Here is a 19,067-nt window from a genome sequence, read left to right as displayed (position 1 = left end):
CCGTCATCAGCCTTTATCAAGACCATGCGATGGAGCCAGTATGGACATTTAACACAGGGGTTCTCAACGTTTTGGGCCGGGGACCCCTGGAAATGCTTTGGCAATGTTTCGGGACCCCCTACCGACCCCCAATATAAATTGACTGCTACAATAACCTTAATAATAGAGACAATACACCATAAATAAATACTGAAACCAGATATAATCATTAGGGAAGGTGTATGCATGCACTATGGGTACTATATAAGAACCTGTGGGTTCTTAACATATTGACTCCGGAAGGGTTGACTCCTCCCACTTCTAGCCCAGAGCGGCCAATGCGTTCCTCCAGGCTTTCATGTTTTTGGCGCCAACGAAAGTTAAAGCCTAGTGGTAACCCAATTAATAACCCTAAATCTAACCCCAACTCTAACCCTATCCTCAGTCTTAACCTCAGTCGGGCGGCGGTGGCTCAGAGTGGCTGGATGGAAACCGCAAGGTTGCCAGTTCAAACCCGGGCTCCCCCAGAGTTAGTGTCGAAGTGTCCTTGAGCAAGACACTGAACCCCTAATTGCTCCTGATGTGCTGGTTGGTGCCTTGCATGGTTTTCCGCTGCCATCGGTGTGTGAATGTGTGTGTGAATGGGTAATGCACAATCTATGTAAAGCGCCTTGGACAAGGGCGCTATATAAATGCACCATTTACCATTTAACCGGCCTCGTAAGTAAACATAAAGCAAAGTTGTTGTATAGCGCAGTTTCACCTTATCTTTGCTTCGACGGCAGTCATTTCACTTCCGTGTTTCCTAGTCGCCTGCTCACGGTATAGGCAGTATGTAGGAAATGTCCATACTGGTTACATTGCATGGTCTGATAAGAACATACTGGTGATTATCGGCGGATATAACATTCAAATTGGGTGTCGCTGAATGTGTGACTCACTGCTGATTGACAGGCAGTAACTCCCCCACCCTCTTTCCTCATTGGTCCGTCAACAGGCAGTAACCAGCACGGCTCCATCCTAGGCCACACCTCCGTGATGACAGGCAGCCTGTTGGACGACGCCCACTGGCACTCGGTGGTGATGGAACGATACCGACGCAACGTCAACTTCACGCTCGATGCGCACACACAGCACTTCAGGACCAACGGAGAGTTCGACCACCTGGACCTGGACTATGAGGTGAGTGGATCTGGACTGCAGGGCATACGGAAGGTCCGGATCTGGACTTGAGCTGAGTAGCCTGCGAGGCATAACCATATATGCAGACCGCGGTCATATTGCCATTAAGTTAACACAATCAATGCCAACCTCGAGATATCTCGTTGTTACAACCCAATGTGTCTAGGGGTAATTAAGTGTAACATTTAATGGATTGAGAGGAAACCAGCTTCAAAATGCGAATATTTATTTACAGAATATTAATAAATTAATTTATAATTTTTTAGAATTAAATAATGAAATAGAACGTTTTACAGAATATATAGATCGAACTCAAAAGAAAAGGATACGTAGCAAACAGACACAAATTAACATTACAAACTGAAGAGAAAACGTATTCCTTTCCGAAGGGAATACGTATAACGTTTGGCTTTGCACAAAAGTACACAGTCAGTGTGGCGGCTGGGAGAGAGAGGATTCCGGACTGTCTCCCCACCGCCTTCCAGGAACAGACTGACTGATACAGTATAGGTGAGTAGGGAGAGCCATGATCAGGAGCACTCCCACTCTAGACCGACAGCCAGTCAGGGCTGATCACTCCCTGACAGACACTCCCACTCTAGACCGACAGCCAGTCAGGGCCGATCACTCCCTGACAGACACTCCCACTCTAGACCGACAGCCAGTCAGGGCCGATCACTCCCTGACAGACGGGCCAGCCTCTCTAGGTGTCAATCATCAATTAGTCCACCTGCGGAGGATTAGGGAAAACACACAGGCAACCACTCCCCCCACCCTGGTACTTTGTAGCCGATAACAATGTGAGAACTCTGGTAAATATAAATATGCCCATACATATTCATAATATCTCACAACAATAATATTCATAATAATGATATGATCCCCGATCATCACACTCGTGAATAGCTATTTTAATCCATATGTATGCCGTTCACGAGATTACGAGATTTGATTAAAGAGCATTAATCCAGCTTTATGATCAAGTAAGACGTGCAAACACAGCTCGTAAATTGCAACAATTACAATTAGCAGTTAGCTGTCTAACGTGCGTGCAGTTAGCTGTCTAACATCTGTGTGTGTGTGTGTGTGTGTGTGTGTGTGTGTGTGTGTGTGTGTGTGTGTGTGCGTGTGCGCGTGCGTGCCACAGCAAAGCAACCATGCCTGGGGTCTCGTTGTGTTTGCCCTTCGTTAGTAATTACTGAGACGAGTGAAGCGTCACTGCATGCCCAAACACACACATGAATGCACGCGTGCACGCACATGCAAGCACGCAGGTAATGGCTGTCTACTCTGCCTCCCTCTCAGCTGCCAGAAACCAGAAAGTGAAACACTAGTGGTTCTTGTTTTTAATGACCTTCATGTTGTCATAAAATACTGTACTATACGTCTAACGATGAAGTCACAAGACCTTTCTTAACTTCCATGAAATCCTCGCTCCCCTCCCTCGCAAATGACGTCAGACTTCGGTGCTCTACGGAGACTTTAGAAGTTTAGAGTTAGAGATTACAGTGAGTGACACAACGCTGACGAAGGCTACACGCTGAAACGCGTTCGTCGTCGTGCTGTCTGTTTGCAGCACCTATACCTATACCTATACCTATACCTATATAATGAAATGAAACAAAGTGCCTTAAAGTAGTGGTTCCCAAGGACCCCCAACATGATACTCGTCAGCCTGCCGACCCCCCGTTTGAAAATACATGCCAAGGACCCCCATTAGAGAAGATTTGTACGGCTCTAGGGACCCCAGTTTGACCTGAATTAGGCTACGGCCCCTATTTAATGGCATTTCTATCTCTGGGACCCCAATACATTATTGTAAAATCAAACGTAATTTAACTCTGAGAGTACACTCTCTTGAGTTACAGACACATAAGGGTCCATTTGGTTCCAAACTATCAATTAGCTGGGGACCCCCTCGAACTCCCTCAAGGACCCCTGGGGGTCCCCGGACCCCACTTTGGGAACCACTGCCTTAAAAGGACAGTTCCGTGAGTGCTGGTATTCTCTGGTTTAAAAGTGTCTTTCCTGACCGTGCACCCGGGAAAAATGATCAAGGAGATGGAGACAAATTGGAGTCGTGCGTGCTTCCTTCCTTTGGAGATTACAGTAGTATACCTCAGGAGCACATTGTGATGAGTGGAGATTGGAATGTCATTGAGGAGCTGACCTGCCGTCTGTTAGGTTAACCCATTTCGGGGCGGGAACCCCTTTTGGTGTTTTAAGCATTATGCTATGCTTTAGCTGTTGAAAAATAGCAGATCTACAAGCTCATAGCGCGGCACTCGGTGCCGCGCTATGAACTTGTAGGTCTGCTATTTTTGAAAAATCGTGAAAATGTGGCGCAAATCTTATGTATTCTTTCAGAGTGAACGTTTTTAACTCAAATCTTTGCTCCTGGGAGGGTCCCTGCCCCTGGAAGAACATATTTTCAGATGGGGGTCGGTGGCCAATTACAGATAATTCTGGGGGTCCTTGACATGAAATATTGAGCACCACTGATATAGAAACTTATAGGTATTTCAGAAAACTGACAAGACATTTTTAAAATTTGTGTCAGGCCTAAATGGGTTAAAACATGCATGTCAGGCTGATGAGCTCAGCATCCTTCAGTGAGGCAATACACAAATACACATGGCTTTGATAGGATGTCTGATAACGTTGGTGTTATTGCAGCTTTCACTCGATCAGGAGCTGTATATATTAGCCCTGTCACTGTTTTACAGCTACACCTGCTTCTGCACAAAATTCAGTCTGGCATTAAAAAAAAGGGATAAACAAAAACAAAAACAAGCTGCTTCACGGTGCCAGGTTTCTATCAAAGCTTTCAGAACGTTCGGGGTCTGTCTGTGGAAAGCAACGCAGAAGAAGGCAGATGGTGTGCGATAGATGGGTGTGTTTGTGTGCGCGTGTGCGTGCGCGTGTGCGTGTGCGTGCGCGTGTGCGTGTGTGTGTGTGTGTGTGTGTGTGTGTGTGCCAGCAGTACATTTCTGTCTCCCAGAGTAGCACTACAGGAGGTGGAGAATACGTGTGAGAGACAGTCAGTGTAGTCTGTACTCTTCACTGTGAGGAAGCCACCAGATGCTGGGGAGCTTTGATGCAATAGAACAGGGCTGGTATAGTACTCACATCTTTTAGAAGAAGTATCCATACTGCCACTCATAAATCTTTAGAAAATAGCAGATCTACTTTTTCAAATGGTCGAAATGTATATAGAGCTGAAGTGGTTAATGTGTGTTCTGTAATATTAATCAAAATCTACAAACTAACTAGTAACTACAGTTTTCAAATATTTGTAGTGGAGTAAAAGTACAATAGACCTATATTGCCAATGAGATGTAGTGGAGTAGAAGTAAAAGTATTGGAAATCGGGGGGGAAATAAACTAAATAAAGTAGAAAACACAGTACTTGTAAATGTACTTGTACTTGTAAATGTTACTTTCCACCAACCCACGACATGCAGCAGAGCTCCTGAACCACATGAACCCTAGTCTGGTGTGTTCATCCTCCCAGCCTACAGTGTTAGTCTCCCAGACTTCACTCTGGACAGCTGGCCATATTTGTATGTGCTCCAGGCATTGATAGATTACCTGCAGACTTTTCAAAATGCTTCTAGGGGGGTGTCTTGTCTTGGCAATGATGTCCATGAGGCACATGTTGAGTGCCAGGAGATTTGGCACTCTTAACAGGTTCCGTCCATCCGACGTGTCCACACGTCCTACTGGGAATCCAACCGACGGGTTGCAATGATGTGTGTACACGTGTGTCAATGATATCAGATGAGAGAATAATATTCAGATTTTTTTTCCTTTTTTTATTTTTGAGTGGGACTCAAAGGCCACCGTACGCTTTGCTCTTCATTCATGTTAGGGTCCCGTTCACTATAGCCTGTTAGCGCGGCAGAAAGACTGCCTCGTATCTGCTAATCTAGGGCGCTCTCTGTGGTTTTGATCTGATGGATATACTAAGCGCTTCATTTCTGACTTCTCATCCGCCTCTCGTTCAAAATATGAACGCTTTGGACTATTTAGCGATACAATGGAAACGAGAGCAAGGTAGGCTAGCAAAATATTTCTCCCAGTATCCACATGATAAAATACCTTCCATAGTTGTATTACCAGTAAGACACCTGAGGGCGAGATGCTAGGGCGAGGTCGCGTGCACTGGCCATATATGGAGCGTGTATGGAGTGTACAGAGTTTGATGAGGTCAGATCAACATATGTAATGTTAGAACAGGTCAGCTCCATATATGGAGATCTAAGGGTGGCCGAGCCTTAATTTCCGGGCCTGTTGAGAACTCTAGTTTTCGCCGGCTGCCGGGCGCGGCTGCTCTAATAACTTTGGGCAGGCCCCGTCTAGAGTTTAAATTGACAGGTATCGGTCAAGAGGGAGACATCGAAGAGGAAGGATGGATGGGGAAGGATCAACATATGGAATGTCAGAACAGGTTCTGACATTATATATTATATATATCCATATACTAATATTGATGACATCAGGGATCTCTATATATGGGCGACAGCAGGTTGCATTTACTATGACATCAGGGATCCTTTCCCTGATGATGTCACGTGATGTCACGAGACCTGGGCACCATATATGGGGACTTTCCCCATGTATGGGGATTTTGAGTGATAGTAGTGATAGTAGGCCTATACACTGACTGGAAATGCACGATTAAATAGTTAAATAATAATATAATATATAGTCAAATAGACTGAAGGACTGCTGTGAACTTAATAGCAGGGCTGGGATACTCACTGTCTCAGCCTTACGCCAGGGCTCCACCGGACACGTTGCGTCTCCGTCGCGTGCGTCAAAAACGCACCGGTTCAATTTTAATGCACGCGTCGCGTCTCCGTCAAAGCAACGCAACGCGGGCAGTGGAGCCACCCTTCATTGATTAAAAAGGGAACATTCCCTGACGGTGACGGAGACGCGACGCTGACGCGCCCGGTGGAGCCCTGGTGTTACTCTTCCAAACCCTGCAAATAAGCTCAAATTGTGTTTCCATTTTTTTCCAAATGTGTCTCGTACTGGCATCAGATCTGCACCATTAATCGATAGTTGAAGATCTAGGGTCCATTTGATCTGAATACAACTGAATTAAAAATCAAGCTGGGGGGCACGGTGGCACAGTTGGTAGTGCTGTCGCCTGGGTCCTGGGTGCGCTACATCCAACCAGGTAACTCCCCCCTGTCAGGTGTAAAGGAGCAACTTGGGCATGAAGGAAGCATGAGTTCAAGTCCGTTGCTCTCCCCATGTCCCCCATATATAGGGACTAGGTTGGCGGAGGGTGTGCAGAGCCCAGGATCACATTAGATAATTGACACAGGGGTGAAAAATGGGTTACAAAATCGTGGGATAAAAAAAACAAGCTGGAACCCCCTCATGGACCCCGGGTGGTCCCTGGACCACTGGTTGAGAACCACTGCTCTAAAGTCCAACAATCGAGCCCCAAAAAATATGTTGACTGGACTCTCTCCCCGGCCGTGTCACCTCCAATGATGTCAGCATTTTTATGAAGACACACACAAAGTCTAGGTCATAGTTGGTAGCCTCATTGCGTGTATAAACAGACCTGGTTTGTTGAAGTAAACTGGGACAAGAGTTAGGCCTTCATTTAGTATAGGGCAGTGGAGAGAGGCGGTGTCCATTTTCACCAACAGGCTTCAGGAAGGAGAAGGTTAATGTGTTATAATATAGCTGTTTCCGTGGGCACATATAGTACAGTAAGGGGATATTAGATGAGTGTGCAAACATTGTCTGAATGGAAATGGCTGCCACTAACAGTCACATCACTTTTTTTCCAGTTCTGGATAGCTGTCCTATATCGTCCAATCTACCCGGTCTCACCCAAACACGGTGAAATAGCACAAGCACAAATATACATACACACCTAGAAAACCCCAAATTCTGTAGTACACTGAAATCCTCCCCATAGACAATGACGGAGGGGCGCCTTCTCTACCAGACTTGAGCCACGGGAGACACCACTGAGCGGCCCGCAAGTTGCCGTGTCAAGCGTTGCGAAGTTGGGTAGGGCCGACTCAGCCCCGTCCGAGTTGTAACCCGATTTGGACAGAACACTAATGTCAAACCTGAACTCACCCAGCCCGACCAAGCCACTGTGAAATGCCACTTCTGTACTACTGAAAGCCACGCCTGCGTCGAGGTCAAAACAGTAGTCGTGCAATACTGTAATACAGTACAGATTTTGGTGTTTTCCATAGTCGTGTATGTACGGAATTGCAATCCCATGCTATTTTGCCGAGATGGGGTTGGTCCAATAGAGGAAGATGGACATGGCTCTATACTGTAGGTTTAGGACAGTAAAAGTAAAAAAATAAATAATTTGAAATACTGAAGTAAAGTACAAATACCTCAAAATGGTACTTCAAAAAACCAACAAAAAAGTACAGTACTTAAGTAAATACATGTAGTTATTGTTCCACCACTGTTAACCCATTCTGGGCGGGAACCCCTTTTGGTGTTTTAAACATTATTATAATTTAGCTATTGAAAAAGATCGGTGGCACGCTATGATCTACAAGCTCATAGCGTGCCACCGAGTGGCGCGCTACGAGCTTGTAGGTCTGCTATTTTTTTTTAAATCGTGAAAATATTTATTTCAGAAAACTGGAGGATTTAGAAGATTTCTTTTAAAATTTTGAGGTCAGGCCTAAATGAGTTAAACATGCACAGCTATAGCTAACCTTCTGTCTCAGCGAGCCCATTCACCGTCCGTGGCCTATATAGGCCTACAGTAAACAGTGTTAGGGCCGTCACCAACTCACCATTACAGTTTCTACTTGACCATTACATTGTCACACAAATAATTGCGAATCATTTTTTGCCGTTGAACATGGGAACACTAATGAAATAATACAAATTACGTTTTGCTTGGCCTTTAGGCTCGGTAAACAGAAGGCGCACGTATGGGGCAGATATGACACGTAACTTACCTAATTTCATAGCTTTATACTTCATATGAATGGTGGATACGGCAGATCTACAAGCTCAAAACGCGTCACGTCATGATGCGTTTTGAGCTTGTAGATCGGCTGTTTCCACTATTTTTGGAAAATCTAACGTGGAAACGATTATGTCAATTATGCAAAAGGGTTATCGGGTTATCTCAAATTATTGCGATTACAATTCACAATTTAGTCATTTAACAGACACTCTTAATCCAGAGCGATTTACAGTAAGAAAGAACAAAAACATGGTAATGCATCAAATAAATGAAAATACTCATCAAGAATCATACGTATGCTAAGAACCTAACCGTGGAATATCTATATAATGACACTATAGACCAATTATTTGTTTACAAACATTGGGACTGGGCGCACGGGTGACTGTTTCATGTAATCAATTCCCAACAGATCTCCAAACCTGTTGTTTTGGGGAGCGCTGGTTTCAGTCCATTCAACCTCCTCTTGTGAGTTGGCTAGTGAGATGCACCCTAGGAGATCAGAGAACAGCTGATATACAAGCTCACATTGCATGCGACTGTTTTGAATTGCTATTATTGTTCAAACACAACAGAAACCAAGGACTATATATTTCAAGGGCGAGAGATCACAATAAAAATCCTAATCCTAATTTTTTACACGTGAGTGCAGTTAGAACTTTTCCATTGCATCTTATGAGAGGTGGTGTTCTTCTGCAGCCCTTATGCGTGCGCATGCTGTTTCTTATCAGTGTGACGTCGTCTCTTAAGGCGTCTATATAGTGTCTACATACAATGCTATCTAAGTTACATAAGTTGAGCCTTTGCATACGCCTGTAAGGTTGTCGAGGCTAGGGCTAATATGGAATCTGAAGAGGTGAGTTTTCAGACTACGGCGGAGGATTGGGAGTGAGTCTGCATTTCTGATTATTATGGGAAGTGCATTCCAGATAGTTTTTGAGCCAGAAGGGAGAAGAGTCCGGGACGTGTGCATCGTTGTCCTGGTTATTTTTAGTGAATGTTCATCCAGCTTCCCTGCATTGTTGGCATGGTTTGCAGGGTCCGATCAGACTTTGAAGATATGGGGGTGCCACATGGTTGTTGTTTTTGGCAGCAAATTTCTATTTTAGTTTTAGTCATGGTCTCTTGAAACGTTTTAATTTAGTTTTAGTCACATTTTAGTCACCTGGAATGTTTTAGTGTTTAGTCTAAATATCATAAAATTTTAGTCGATTCAATCTAGTTGATTTAGTCGACTAAAATGTATTTTGGCGGGCCTTGACGGGCGCTGCGACGTGTTGTGAGCTTGTAGATCTGCTATTTTCAGCATGCAACCAAGTGTAAAATGACTTATACTGGATCTCTTGTCCACTAGTCCCTTCCTAACATTTTAGTCTAGTTTTTATTTGTTGACAAAATCGACAGCATATTTAGTCATAGTTTTAGTCACCATAGCTTGGTTTTCATCTAGTTTCCATTTAGTTTTCGTAGTCGACGAACAATAAGGTAGTCGACAAACACTTTTCGTCTTAGTTTTAGTCGACGAAGGCCAACATCAAAGTGTTGTACTCTGTACTCTGCACGCCAGGCAGCAGCAGTTATTGTGCAGGTGTGGAACTGGAAAGTACTCGACGCTGCCGGGGATGCCGACGAACCACCAGGGACCAACCATTGTTCTAATGACCTCATAGACACTCCTCCTGCTCCATTTATTTTGCAATTAGGTTCCTCTCTCCAAATGATCAGCTTTGTTTCTCAGTGGCTCCTCTCTCTAGTCTAAATTATCTGCAGCTTCATCGGCATGGGAGCCATTATGTTTACATTACCAGATAAATGCTAATAATACACTCCTGTGTGGTGTTTGTCGCTGTATATTTGCATACTGGTGAAATGAGGTGTAAACGGGAGCAGTGAGTGGACGCTCGGGGCAGCGGCCTGGCGGCTCAGGGAGCAATTAGGCAGTGTTGATTTTGTCGACAGAAACTATGACGAAAAATGTTCCGTCGACTACCTTTTTTCACTGACGACAACAACATGGAAACTAAATGAAAACTATGATGACTAAAACTAAGACTAAATGTATTGACAATTTTGTCAACAATAAATAAAAACTAGACTAAAATGTTAGGAAGGGACTAGTGGACAAGAGATCCAGTATAAGTCATTTTACACTTGGATGCATGCTGAAAATAGCAGATCTACAAGCGTTAAGCTTGTTGATTTGCTATTTGTAAAATCAGTCATTACGACGGCATTGCAAGGCCCGCCAAAATACATTTTAGTTGACTAAATCAACTGTAGGCCTACATTTAGTCGACTAACACTAAAACATTCCAGGTCATTTTGTTTTAGTCACAATGTAGTCACATTGTGACTAAAACAAAATGAAAACTATTCAAGAAACCCTGACTAACTAACTAAAATCAAGATTTGATGTCAAAATGCTGCCCCCTTATACGGTTGCACCGTCGATATTTTCGCCTGTGTCTGTTGTTGTAGTTGTTGTTTTGAAGCTGGTTATGCTACTATTGTTTGGTTATTTATGGGTGTGCGAGATTTGTACTCATAATGAGAAATATATTGGGTCAGATTGAGTGATCAATGTGTACCACTCTCCAGTAGGTCCTGGGACCACATTCCAATGCACTCCAGTTGCATTGACAGACCGGTGGTTTCGGGGGTTTTACGGCCTCTTCCTGTTGTAAGGCAGGCCATTATTTGACTCCTTCTCACAGGGGAAGTCAACTCAGCTAGAACATACAATATTGAAGTAACCAATCTTTAATTCCTCTTCAATTGTTTAAATGTGTTCTAATAACCTATTATATATTGGGTTGGTAAAAAGGCTAAATGATAAATACCTGTAATAATCTAAACAGTTTAATCTAGGCAGAAGTGGTTGTGCATTACAGGGACTGAAATAGGAGCCGGCTGCTGTGGCCAGAGGTGCAGGCAGGATGGTCAGTGGCATATGATTGGCTGAAAGTGTTAGCATGAAGGTGTGACTTCAGTCAGGGCCCACTGTGACTATATGCTGTGTAGCACAATATTAGGTTAGATTCACCAATACCATCGAACGTGATACATGTCTAGGCAGAGACCAGCGGTATGTATTATATGCTATATATATGATAGTGCAGTATTCATAATTGATGTAATATGATGTTTAGATTGTAACCAAGTGTCATTGATGTTTCTTTTCTCCATTGACTGAATGATAAGGTAGATTTAAAACCACTTAATGTGCCACTTAATGTGCCAACTAAGTCTGAGAGTCAACAATGACAAGCTAAGCTTACCATGATCTGGGACAGTCTTACGCCGGGGCTCCACCGGGCGCGTCAGCGTCGCGTCTCCGTCACCGTCAGGGAATGTTCCCTTTTTAATCAATGAAGGGTGGCTCCACTGCCCGCGTTGACGGAGACGCGACGCGTGCATTAAAATTGAACCGGTGCGTTTTTTGACGCGACGCAGACGCAACGCGACGCAGACGCAACGCAACGCGTCCGGTGGAGCCCTGGCGTTAGAGTGTAAAATGATAGTAAACCCTACCGACAGAGTTAGGATAGAACCACAGACCAATAGGACCTGTAATCCAGATTCCGGGGTACTGTATTCATCTTGTGTTGGGGGGAAGTGTGAACAGAACGTGTGAATGTATGATTGTAAGTGTTTATAATTAATATGAATTAATAAAAACCCTATAAAATGCACGTTTGAGTTCATCAAATATAAGCTATCATTGGAGCATTTAGTTCACCTGTGCGTGTTAGTCACTTTACTCTGCCTGTGCATGGGCTGGTCGGAGCCCCGGCACAACATCGCCAAATAACCGAACAACTATGTTGGTTATATCTGCAGCTCTGATCACGAGGAAATACAGAGCGGAAGTGAAGCCTCCTCCCCACTTCCGTGTCGTCTTTACAGTCGCGCAAATTTATCCTAATATAAATCCAAATCACCAAAGAATATAGCTTGGTGCTTAGCAGAAATGGATAACAAAATTAAGCTCTAAAGATATTTTTTTATATATTTGTGTATATATTTTTCTTCTTAGAATTGCTAAAACGATCCGATGTCGATTATTTCCATTGCTAAACGATATGATACAAAGTCAAACGATACGATATTTTCTGTTTACATAGTCACAAGTCGAATATAGTTACTATATCGTTACACCCCTAATGAGGAGTGAGCAGACCGCTTCTTTTCACCTGCCAGGGCAGTTTCCCTGGTAGGACGTAACATGTGGAAGGAACGCCCTATTCCAAACGAGTGGATATTCACTCCCGTGCCATCCCACTCCCACAGAAAAAATCCCATCCCGTCCCACTCCTTCTAGAATGATTCCCGATCCCATCCCGCTCCCGTTTTTTTTGTTTTTTTAATTAATTAAGTAAGTTAGTCATTAAACACTTATGTACAGCGCTAGCATTTATTGAAAAATTAGGATCTAATTCACGCCAGCATTTTTTCCAGTCGAGCTCTTATTTTAAAAAGCCACATTTCCAGTCTACCGGAAGTAGTATTAACCTAGGAAGCTGAACGGAGCCTGGATAGGCCTTGTTTACAATATGAATCCAAACCGGGGCATTGGAGAGCTCATCAACTTCTCCACACGTCCTAATCGCCCGCCCGCTTCTCATTGAAAATTAATTACCAAGGTGTGTCAGTCACTTCCAGTCTGAAAAGGCTTTTAGTTAAAGGGGCATTCCACTCATTTTCAACATTTTACTATGTCATTAATGTACCTTAGAGCTGTTGTGTGGAAATAATAAAAACGTTCCCCCATTCTGTTTTTCCTAGAACTAGAGGTCTGAAAAAAATCATTAACATGGTGAAACACATCTTGATGACATCATCAATGTGTTTCACCATGTTGATGATGTTTTTCATAATTACAGTTCTAGGAAATACAAAATGGGGGGACTTTTTTATTATTTCCACACAACAGCTCTAAGGTATATTAATGACATAGTAAAATGTTGAAAATGGTTGGTTTTCCCCTTTAAGGACATGAACACCGTTTAGGATGTCTCTCTCTCTCACTCTCACTCTCTCTCTCTCTCTCTCTCTCTCTCTCTCTCTCTCTCTCTCTCTCTAGTTGAGTTTCGGGGGGATGCCCTACAGTGTGAAGCCTCTAGGGGGAGACGCTGGTGGAAGGAAGAACTTCCGAGGCTGCATGGAGAGCATCGTCTACAACGGAGACAACATCACTGATCTGACGAGACGGAAGAAGATAGAGAGCTCTGTAAGGGTTAACACACACACACGCACACGCACGCATACACACATTACATCAGTGACCTGGCCCGCCGCAAGAAGATCGACAGTGGAGGCTTTGTAAGAGAAACACACGCTCTCTTAATAACAACAGTTTGAACACTGACCGAGATAATTAAGCCCAGCTGCCGCTGGCGAGCGGAGGGGAAAGCCACAGACACGGCTAGTGTGAGAGCAGAGTGGAGGGGGAAGCCACAGACACGGCTAGTGTGAGAGCAGAGCGGAGGGGGAAGCCACAGACACGGCTAGTGTGAGAGCAGAGTGGAGGGGGGGAAGCCACAGACACGGCTAGTGTGAGAGCAGAGCGGAGGGGGAAGCCACAGACACGGCTAGTGTGAGAGCAGAGTGGAGGGGGAAGCCACAGACACGGCTAGTGTGAGAGCAGAGTGGAGGGGGAAGCCACAGACACGGCTAGTGTGAGAGCAGAGTGGAGGGGGGGAAGCCATAGACACGGCTAGTGTGAGAGCAGAGCGGAGGGGGAAGCCACAGACACGGCTAGTGTGAGAGCAGAGCGGAGGGGGGGAAGCCATAGACACGGCTAGTGTGAGAGCAGAGTGGAGGGGGAAGCCACAGACACGGCTAGTGTGAGAGCAGAGCGGAGGGGGGGAAGCCACAGACACGGCTAGTGTGAGAGCAGAGCGGAGGGGGGGAAGCCACAGACACGGCTAGTGTGAGAGCAGAGTGGAGGGGGGGAAGCCACAGACACGGCTAGTGTGAGAGCAGAGCGGAGGGGGAAGCCACAGACACGGCTAGTGTGAGAGCAGAGCGGAGGGGGAAGCCACAGACACGGCTAGTGTGAGAGCAGAGTGGAGGGGGAAGCCATAGACACGGCTAGTGTGAGAGCAGAAGTGGGGAAGAAATACAAAAATCAGCCAACCTAAAAGTACTCGGCACTTTACAGACTTCCAAGAAATGTACTCGATTAAAAGTTAAATATTTCTCTTGGAAATGTACTCGATTAAGAAAGAAATTCTAATACTCAAGTATTAGTACAGATCCTCAGAATCTGTATTTAAGTACAGAACTTAAGTACATTTACTCAGTTACTGTCCACCTCTGCTCCCAGCACAGCAAACCTTGTTAGGGCTGTCACCATTACACATTTTACTTGACGATTACATTGTCACACGAATATGTGATTACAATTGTGTTTTTTGGCGTTGAACATGGGAACAATTAATATATGGATGAAATTTACATTTCGTTTGGCTTTTAGGTTTCGTAAACAGAAGGCACACATACGGGGCAGATATGACATATAACCAGGGTTGGGAAGGTTACTTTTAAAAAGTAATCCCCTACAGTTACAAGTTACTTGCTATAAATTGTAGTCAGTAACGTAATCCGAGTACCACAATTTAAAAAGTAACGGGTTACTTTCAGTTACTTTTGGATTACTTTTAAGCAAACCTCTATTTAATTACATAAAACAAGTTTTACCATTGATAACCAGAGCAGAATGTTTAGCCTATATAAAATTAAGAAAAAACTACAGAAATATTGTAAAATCAGTGGTTCTCAACCTACCAAAAAGTACCACCTCAGAAAATATTTGGCTCTCAAGTACCACCATTATGATTCATGTTAAAATGTAGTCCTATTCGGCTAGGCACAGGTTTGCGCAAAAGGCAAATTAATTCCTAATCATTATAATAATAATTCCTAATCATTATAATACATATACAAATATAAATAATATATGTATACAGCCAAATTAAGGCATGCTGTACAAATTGGTAGGCCTATTGAGGAACAATTGTTCTCCCATGACAGAGTGCAGACACAGACAGGCAGGCAGACAGACAGAGAGACAGGCAGGCAGACAGACAGACAGACAGACAGACAGACAGGCAGGCAGACAGACAGGCAGGCAGGCAGGCAGACAGACAGACAGACAGACAGACAGACAGACAGGCAGGCAGGCAGGCAGATACGACGTGCGCACACACACACACACACACACACACACACACACACACACACACACAAATAAGCTTGCTAGCACAATTGTTATATGCGCGATTGAGTGAACCAGTTTGACTTCACCATGTGCGATGCGATCCACAGCTGTAATTAATCGCGGACTGATTCAGTTTGCATCTAGAAATCAACGCTAAGCCATGGAGCCATCCATGGAGTTATGGTTATGTCCACATCATATAGTGAGCAATGCATCGTCTGGTGTGCCATTTGAACAGTATCTATCGTATCATTCCACTCCCCGTCGGAATCTCACTACCCACGGCCACCCGTGTCCCCGCGTCCAGAGGCTCCACACCCCGCCTCCTCTTGTCCCCGCGGTTACAGAGCTGTCAGTGTCCGCTGGCTACAGATCACGCTATAAAATATAATATAATATAAATATGGTATATGGGGACTGGAGACAGTGGAGAGTTAGATTCTGACGGCGGGGAAAACCATTGGTGCTGCTGGGGGACCGACGCGAGCGCGCTGCTTGTGTGCCCACAGTGCATGCTGCATGGGCAGCAGCAGCGACACAGCGCACTGATGATCATTTATCATGCGTAATCGACTGATTATTTTATTGTTTGGTGTTTTAACTTATTTAAAGCCCTAAGATTGATGAGGGGAAGGGGAGAATGTAACCAAGCCTGTAACCCCCGTTACTATACCTCCGTTACTGTAATCCAGATTACACATTTTAAAATGTACTCTAAGACGTTACAGTTACCGCTTTTTTGTACTCTGATTACGTAACGGCGTTACATGTAATCCGTTACTTCCCAACCCTGCATATAACTTAACTAACTCCCTGCTAAGGGCGAGATTGGACGAGTTATATTTATTACATCAGATCGCCTAGGACGAGATCGGACGAGATAAAGGTTTATAATTTTTAACACATTCAGACCGTACGACGTGTGCAAACGTCATAGCTAACGTGTGTACACGTCCTAGCGCTTTTTCATTGATATCAAACGAAGAAAAAAAAAATCTCTTTTTTTGGGTTGGCCTATCCTTCTGCAATGTACTCATTGCTTTTTGTGCATGAGCGCTCCCGTTCACCTCCCTGTTTAGTGCTCAGAAAGAAAGGGTCGCCGCGCGTAATCTAGGGAGCTCTCCGTGGTTTTGACCTTAATTTCTGACTTCAACATGCCTCTCGCCCAGAATATTAACGCTTCTAGAGAGACTTTATCGTAATGATCGCGAGGTAAGCAAGCAACATTATGCCTCCCGTTTTTTGTATACGGAACGGAAGCCCCCAGCTTTCAGAGTAAAAGCTGCCATATCTGGCCGGCACCCCAAGCTTGTATTTTGAAAGAAATCCCAGCACTGATCGTGTTTTAATAATGATTTTTACCGTTTGGCGTTATCGCCGCCCGGTAAAGCTTCACTTCCGTGTCGCTAGTGGAATCGCTAGCGGCGATCCACAAAACCTTTTGTATTGGAATTGAGCTCAGATTGAGCTGATCATACAAAACATCCATGTTTTTGGAGGTCAATACAAAATGATCTCGACCATGTTTCCAGCGCTTATGATGAAAATGAAAGTATCTGCCGTTTGCCCCGGCCGGAAATGATTCTGTGTTCCCGGAAGTACGTCAATAAGGGCATTTCTCGGCCCCACCCCTCTCCCATTTGTTTATATTGCCTTTAGGATCCAAGATGGCTGCAGCACCAGGAGGGGGTGGGGTGGAGCTGAGCGGGTGCGGGGTCGACATAGGCCCTTACTGGGCTGCATTCAAGACACTTGCCATGTGTCTGACACCTGACTTGTGTCTGAACACAGCTTTGATGGATGTGTTCTGCCCACCTCCCCCCCATCAATAAAAAGGTTTGGTCAAACCATATGGGCTTCCATTGGAAATGCATTGGAGCGGCCATTAAACACAGACACAAGACAAACACAAGACAGGTGTCTTGAATGTGTGAACGCAGCCCACCCGCTCACCTCCGCCCCACCGTGGAGTGAAAGTCTTCGCGTTAGTAGAGACCCATCTAACGCCGGCAGTCCCAGACGAGGCTGTTCAGCTGGAGGGCTTTTCCGCGTTTCGAGCTGACAGAGACTTCGAGGCGGTTGGCAAGTCGCATGGAGGCGGATTAATGTTTTTTGTGAACAATCGCTGGTGTTCTGATGTGACAGTGATTCATCAACACTGTTCTACTGCACTCGAATCTCTCTTCATCCTCTGTCGTCCATTCTATTCCCCACGTGAGTTTAATGCGTTCATCCTCGTGTGTGTTTACATTCCTCCGGATGCTGACGTCACAGCAGCAGTAGACACACTAGCAGAACAGCTGTCGGGGGCGGAGCGTAATTACCCGGACAGTTTTGCTGTAGTTTTGGGGGACTTCAACCAGGCTCATTTGAGTCGGGCTCTCCCCAAATACAGGCAGCAGGTCACGTGCCCAACTCGGGGAGTGAACATTCTGGATCACTGCTACTGTACCATCAAGCAGGCTTACCACTCTGTCCCCCGTGCTGCGCTGGGCAAAGGTGATCACCATCTCATCCATCTTATCCCTCACTACAGGCAGAGATTAAAAATCTCCAAACCTGTAGTGCGGAGTTACAGAGTTTGGTCCAGTGACGCATGTGAGCGACTCCGTGCCTGGCTGGAGAGCGCTGGCTGTGACCAGGACTTTGTCAAGTGGGCGGGGCCTGAGGCTGGAAACAACCTGGATGAATACACAGACACTGTGACATCATTCATCAGCCTCGGTGAGGAGGTGTGTGTCCCACTCCGCTCCAGGATGGTTTACAACAATGACAAGCCCTGGTTCTCAGCCCAACTCAGGAGGCTAAGGACGGAGAAGGAGGTGGCCAGGCGCAACGGAGACGTGGCTCTGTTCAGGCAAGCCAAGTACAGCTTTGCCAAAGCGGTGAAGGAGGCGAAACATCGCTTCTCAGAGAAACTGCGGCAGCAGCTCTCTGAGGGGAATTCCTCCTCCGTCTGGAAAGGTCTCAAGACCATCACAAACTACAAGCCAAAGTCCCCACAGGCAACTGACAACCTCCCCCTTGCAAACGAGCTCAATGAGTTCTACTGTAGGTTTGAGAAAGAGAGGTTCCCCCCTGCCCTCTTCCTCCACCCCCCCCTGCCACAACCACCATCCCCTCACCCCCCTCTCTCTGTCACGGAAAGAGAGGTAAAACTGCTACTGAGGAGCCAGAATCCCGTAAGGCAGCCGGTCCGGATTCTGTCTCTCCCTCCGTCCTGAAGCACTGCGCTGACCAGCTCGCCCCGGTGTTCACCAACATCTTCAATGCCTCGCTGGAGCAGTGTCACGTCCCAGCGTGCTTCAAGGTCTCGACCATCATCCCCGTCCCCAAGAAGGCCAAGGTGTCGGGCCTTAATGACTACAGACCCGTCGCCCTGACCTCTGTGGTCATGAAGGTCCTGGAGCGCCTTGTCCTGGCTCACCCGAAGAGCATCACCAATCCTGTACTGGACCCACTGCAGTTCGCGTATAGAGCCAACAGATCCACGGAGGATGCCGTGAACATGGCTCTACACTACACCCTACAACATCTGGACACTGCAGGCGACTACGCCAGGATCCTGTTCGTGGACTTCAGCTCGGCCTTCAATACCATCCTGCCATCCATCCTGGAGCACCAGCTGTCCCTGCTGCAAGTGCCGGACTCCACTCGGAGGTGGATTACGAGCTTCCTCACCAACAGGTCGCAGCGGGTGAAGCT

The 19,067-nt window shown here is 45.6% G+C and overlaps 1 protein-coding gene across 1 annotated transcript in view; it reads left to right on the top strand.

The window, feature by feature from the left end:
* Nucleotides 1–19,067, top strand: part of LOC306927173 (contactin-associated protein-like 2) — a gene marked incomplete at both ends in the record, with an annotated part of 144,694 nt that overhangs the window by 40,299 nt on the left and 85,328 nt on the right. Inside the window, 2 exons of the mRNA XM_079506858.1 lie at nt 977–1,161; nt 13,224–13,370. Coding sequence (XP_079362984.1) covers nt 977–1,161; nt 13,224–13,370 — 332 coding nt within the window. The remainder of the gene's footprint in view (nt 1–976; nt 1,162–13,223; nt 13,371–19,067) is intronic.

Source organism: Electrona antarctica, assembly GCF_951216825.1.
Source record: "Electrona antarctica genome assembly, chromosome: 1".
Lineage (NCBI taxonomy): Eukaryota > Metazoa > Chordata > Actinopteri > Myctophiformes > Myctophidae > Electrona > Electrona antarctica.
The sequence above is the reverse complement of the archived record's forward strand: the minus strand, read 5'-3'. Positions and strand labels throughout refer to the sequence as shown.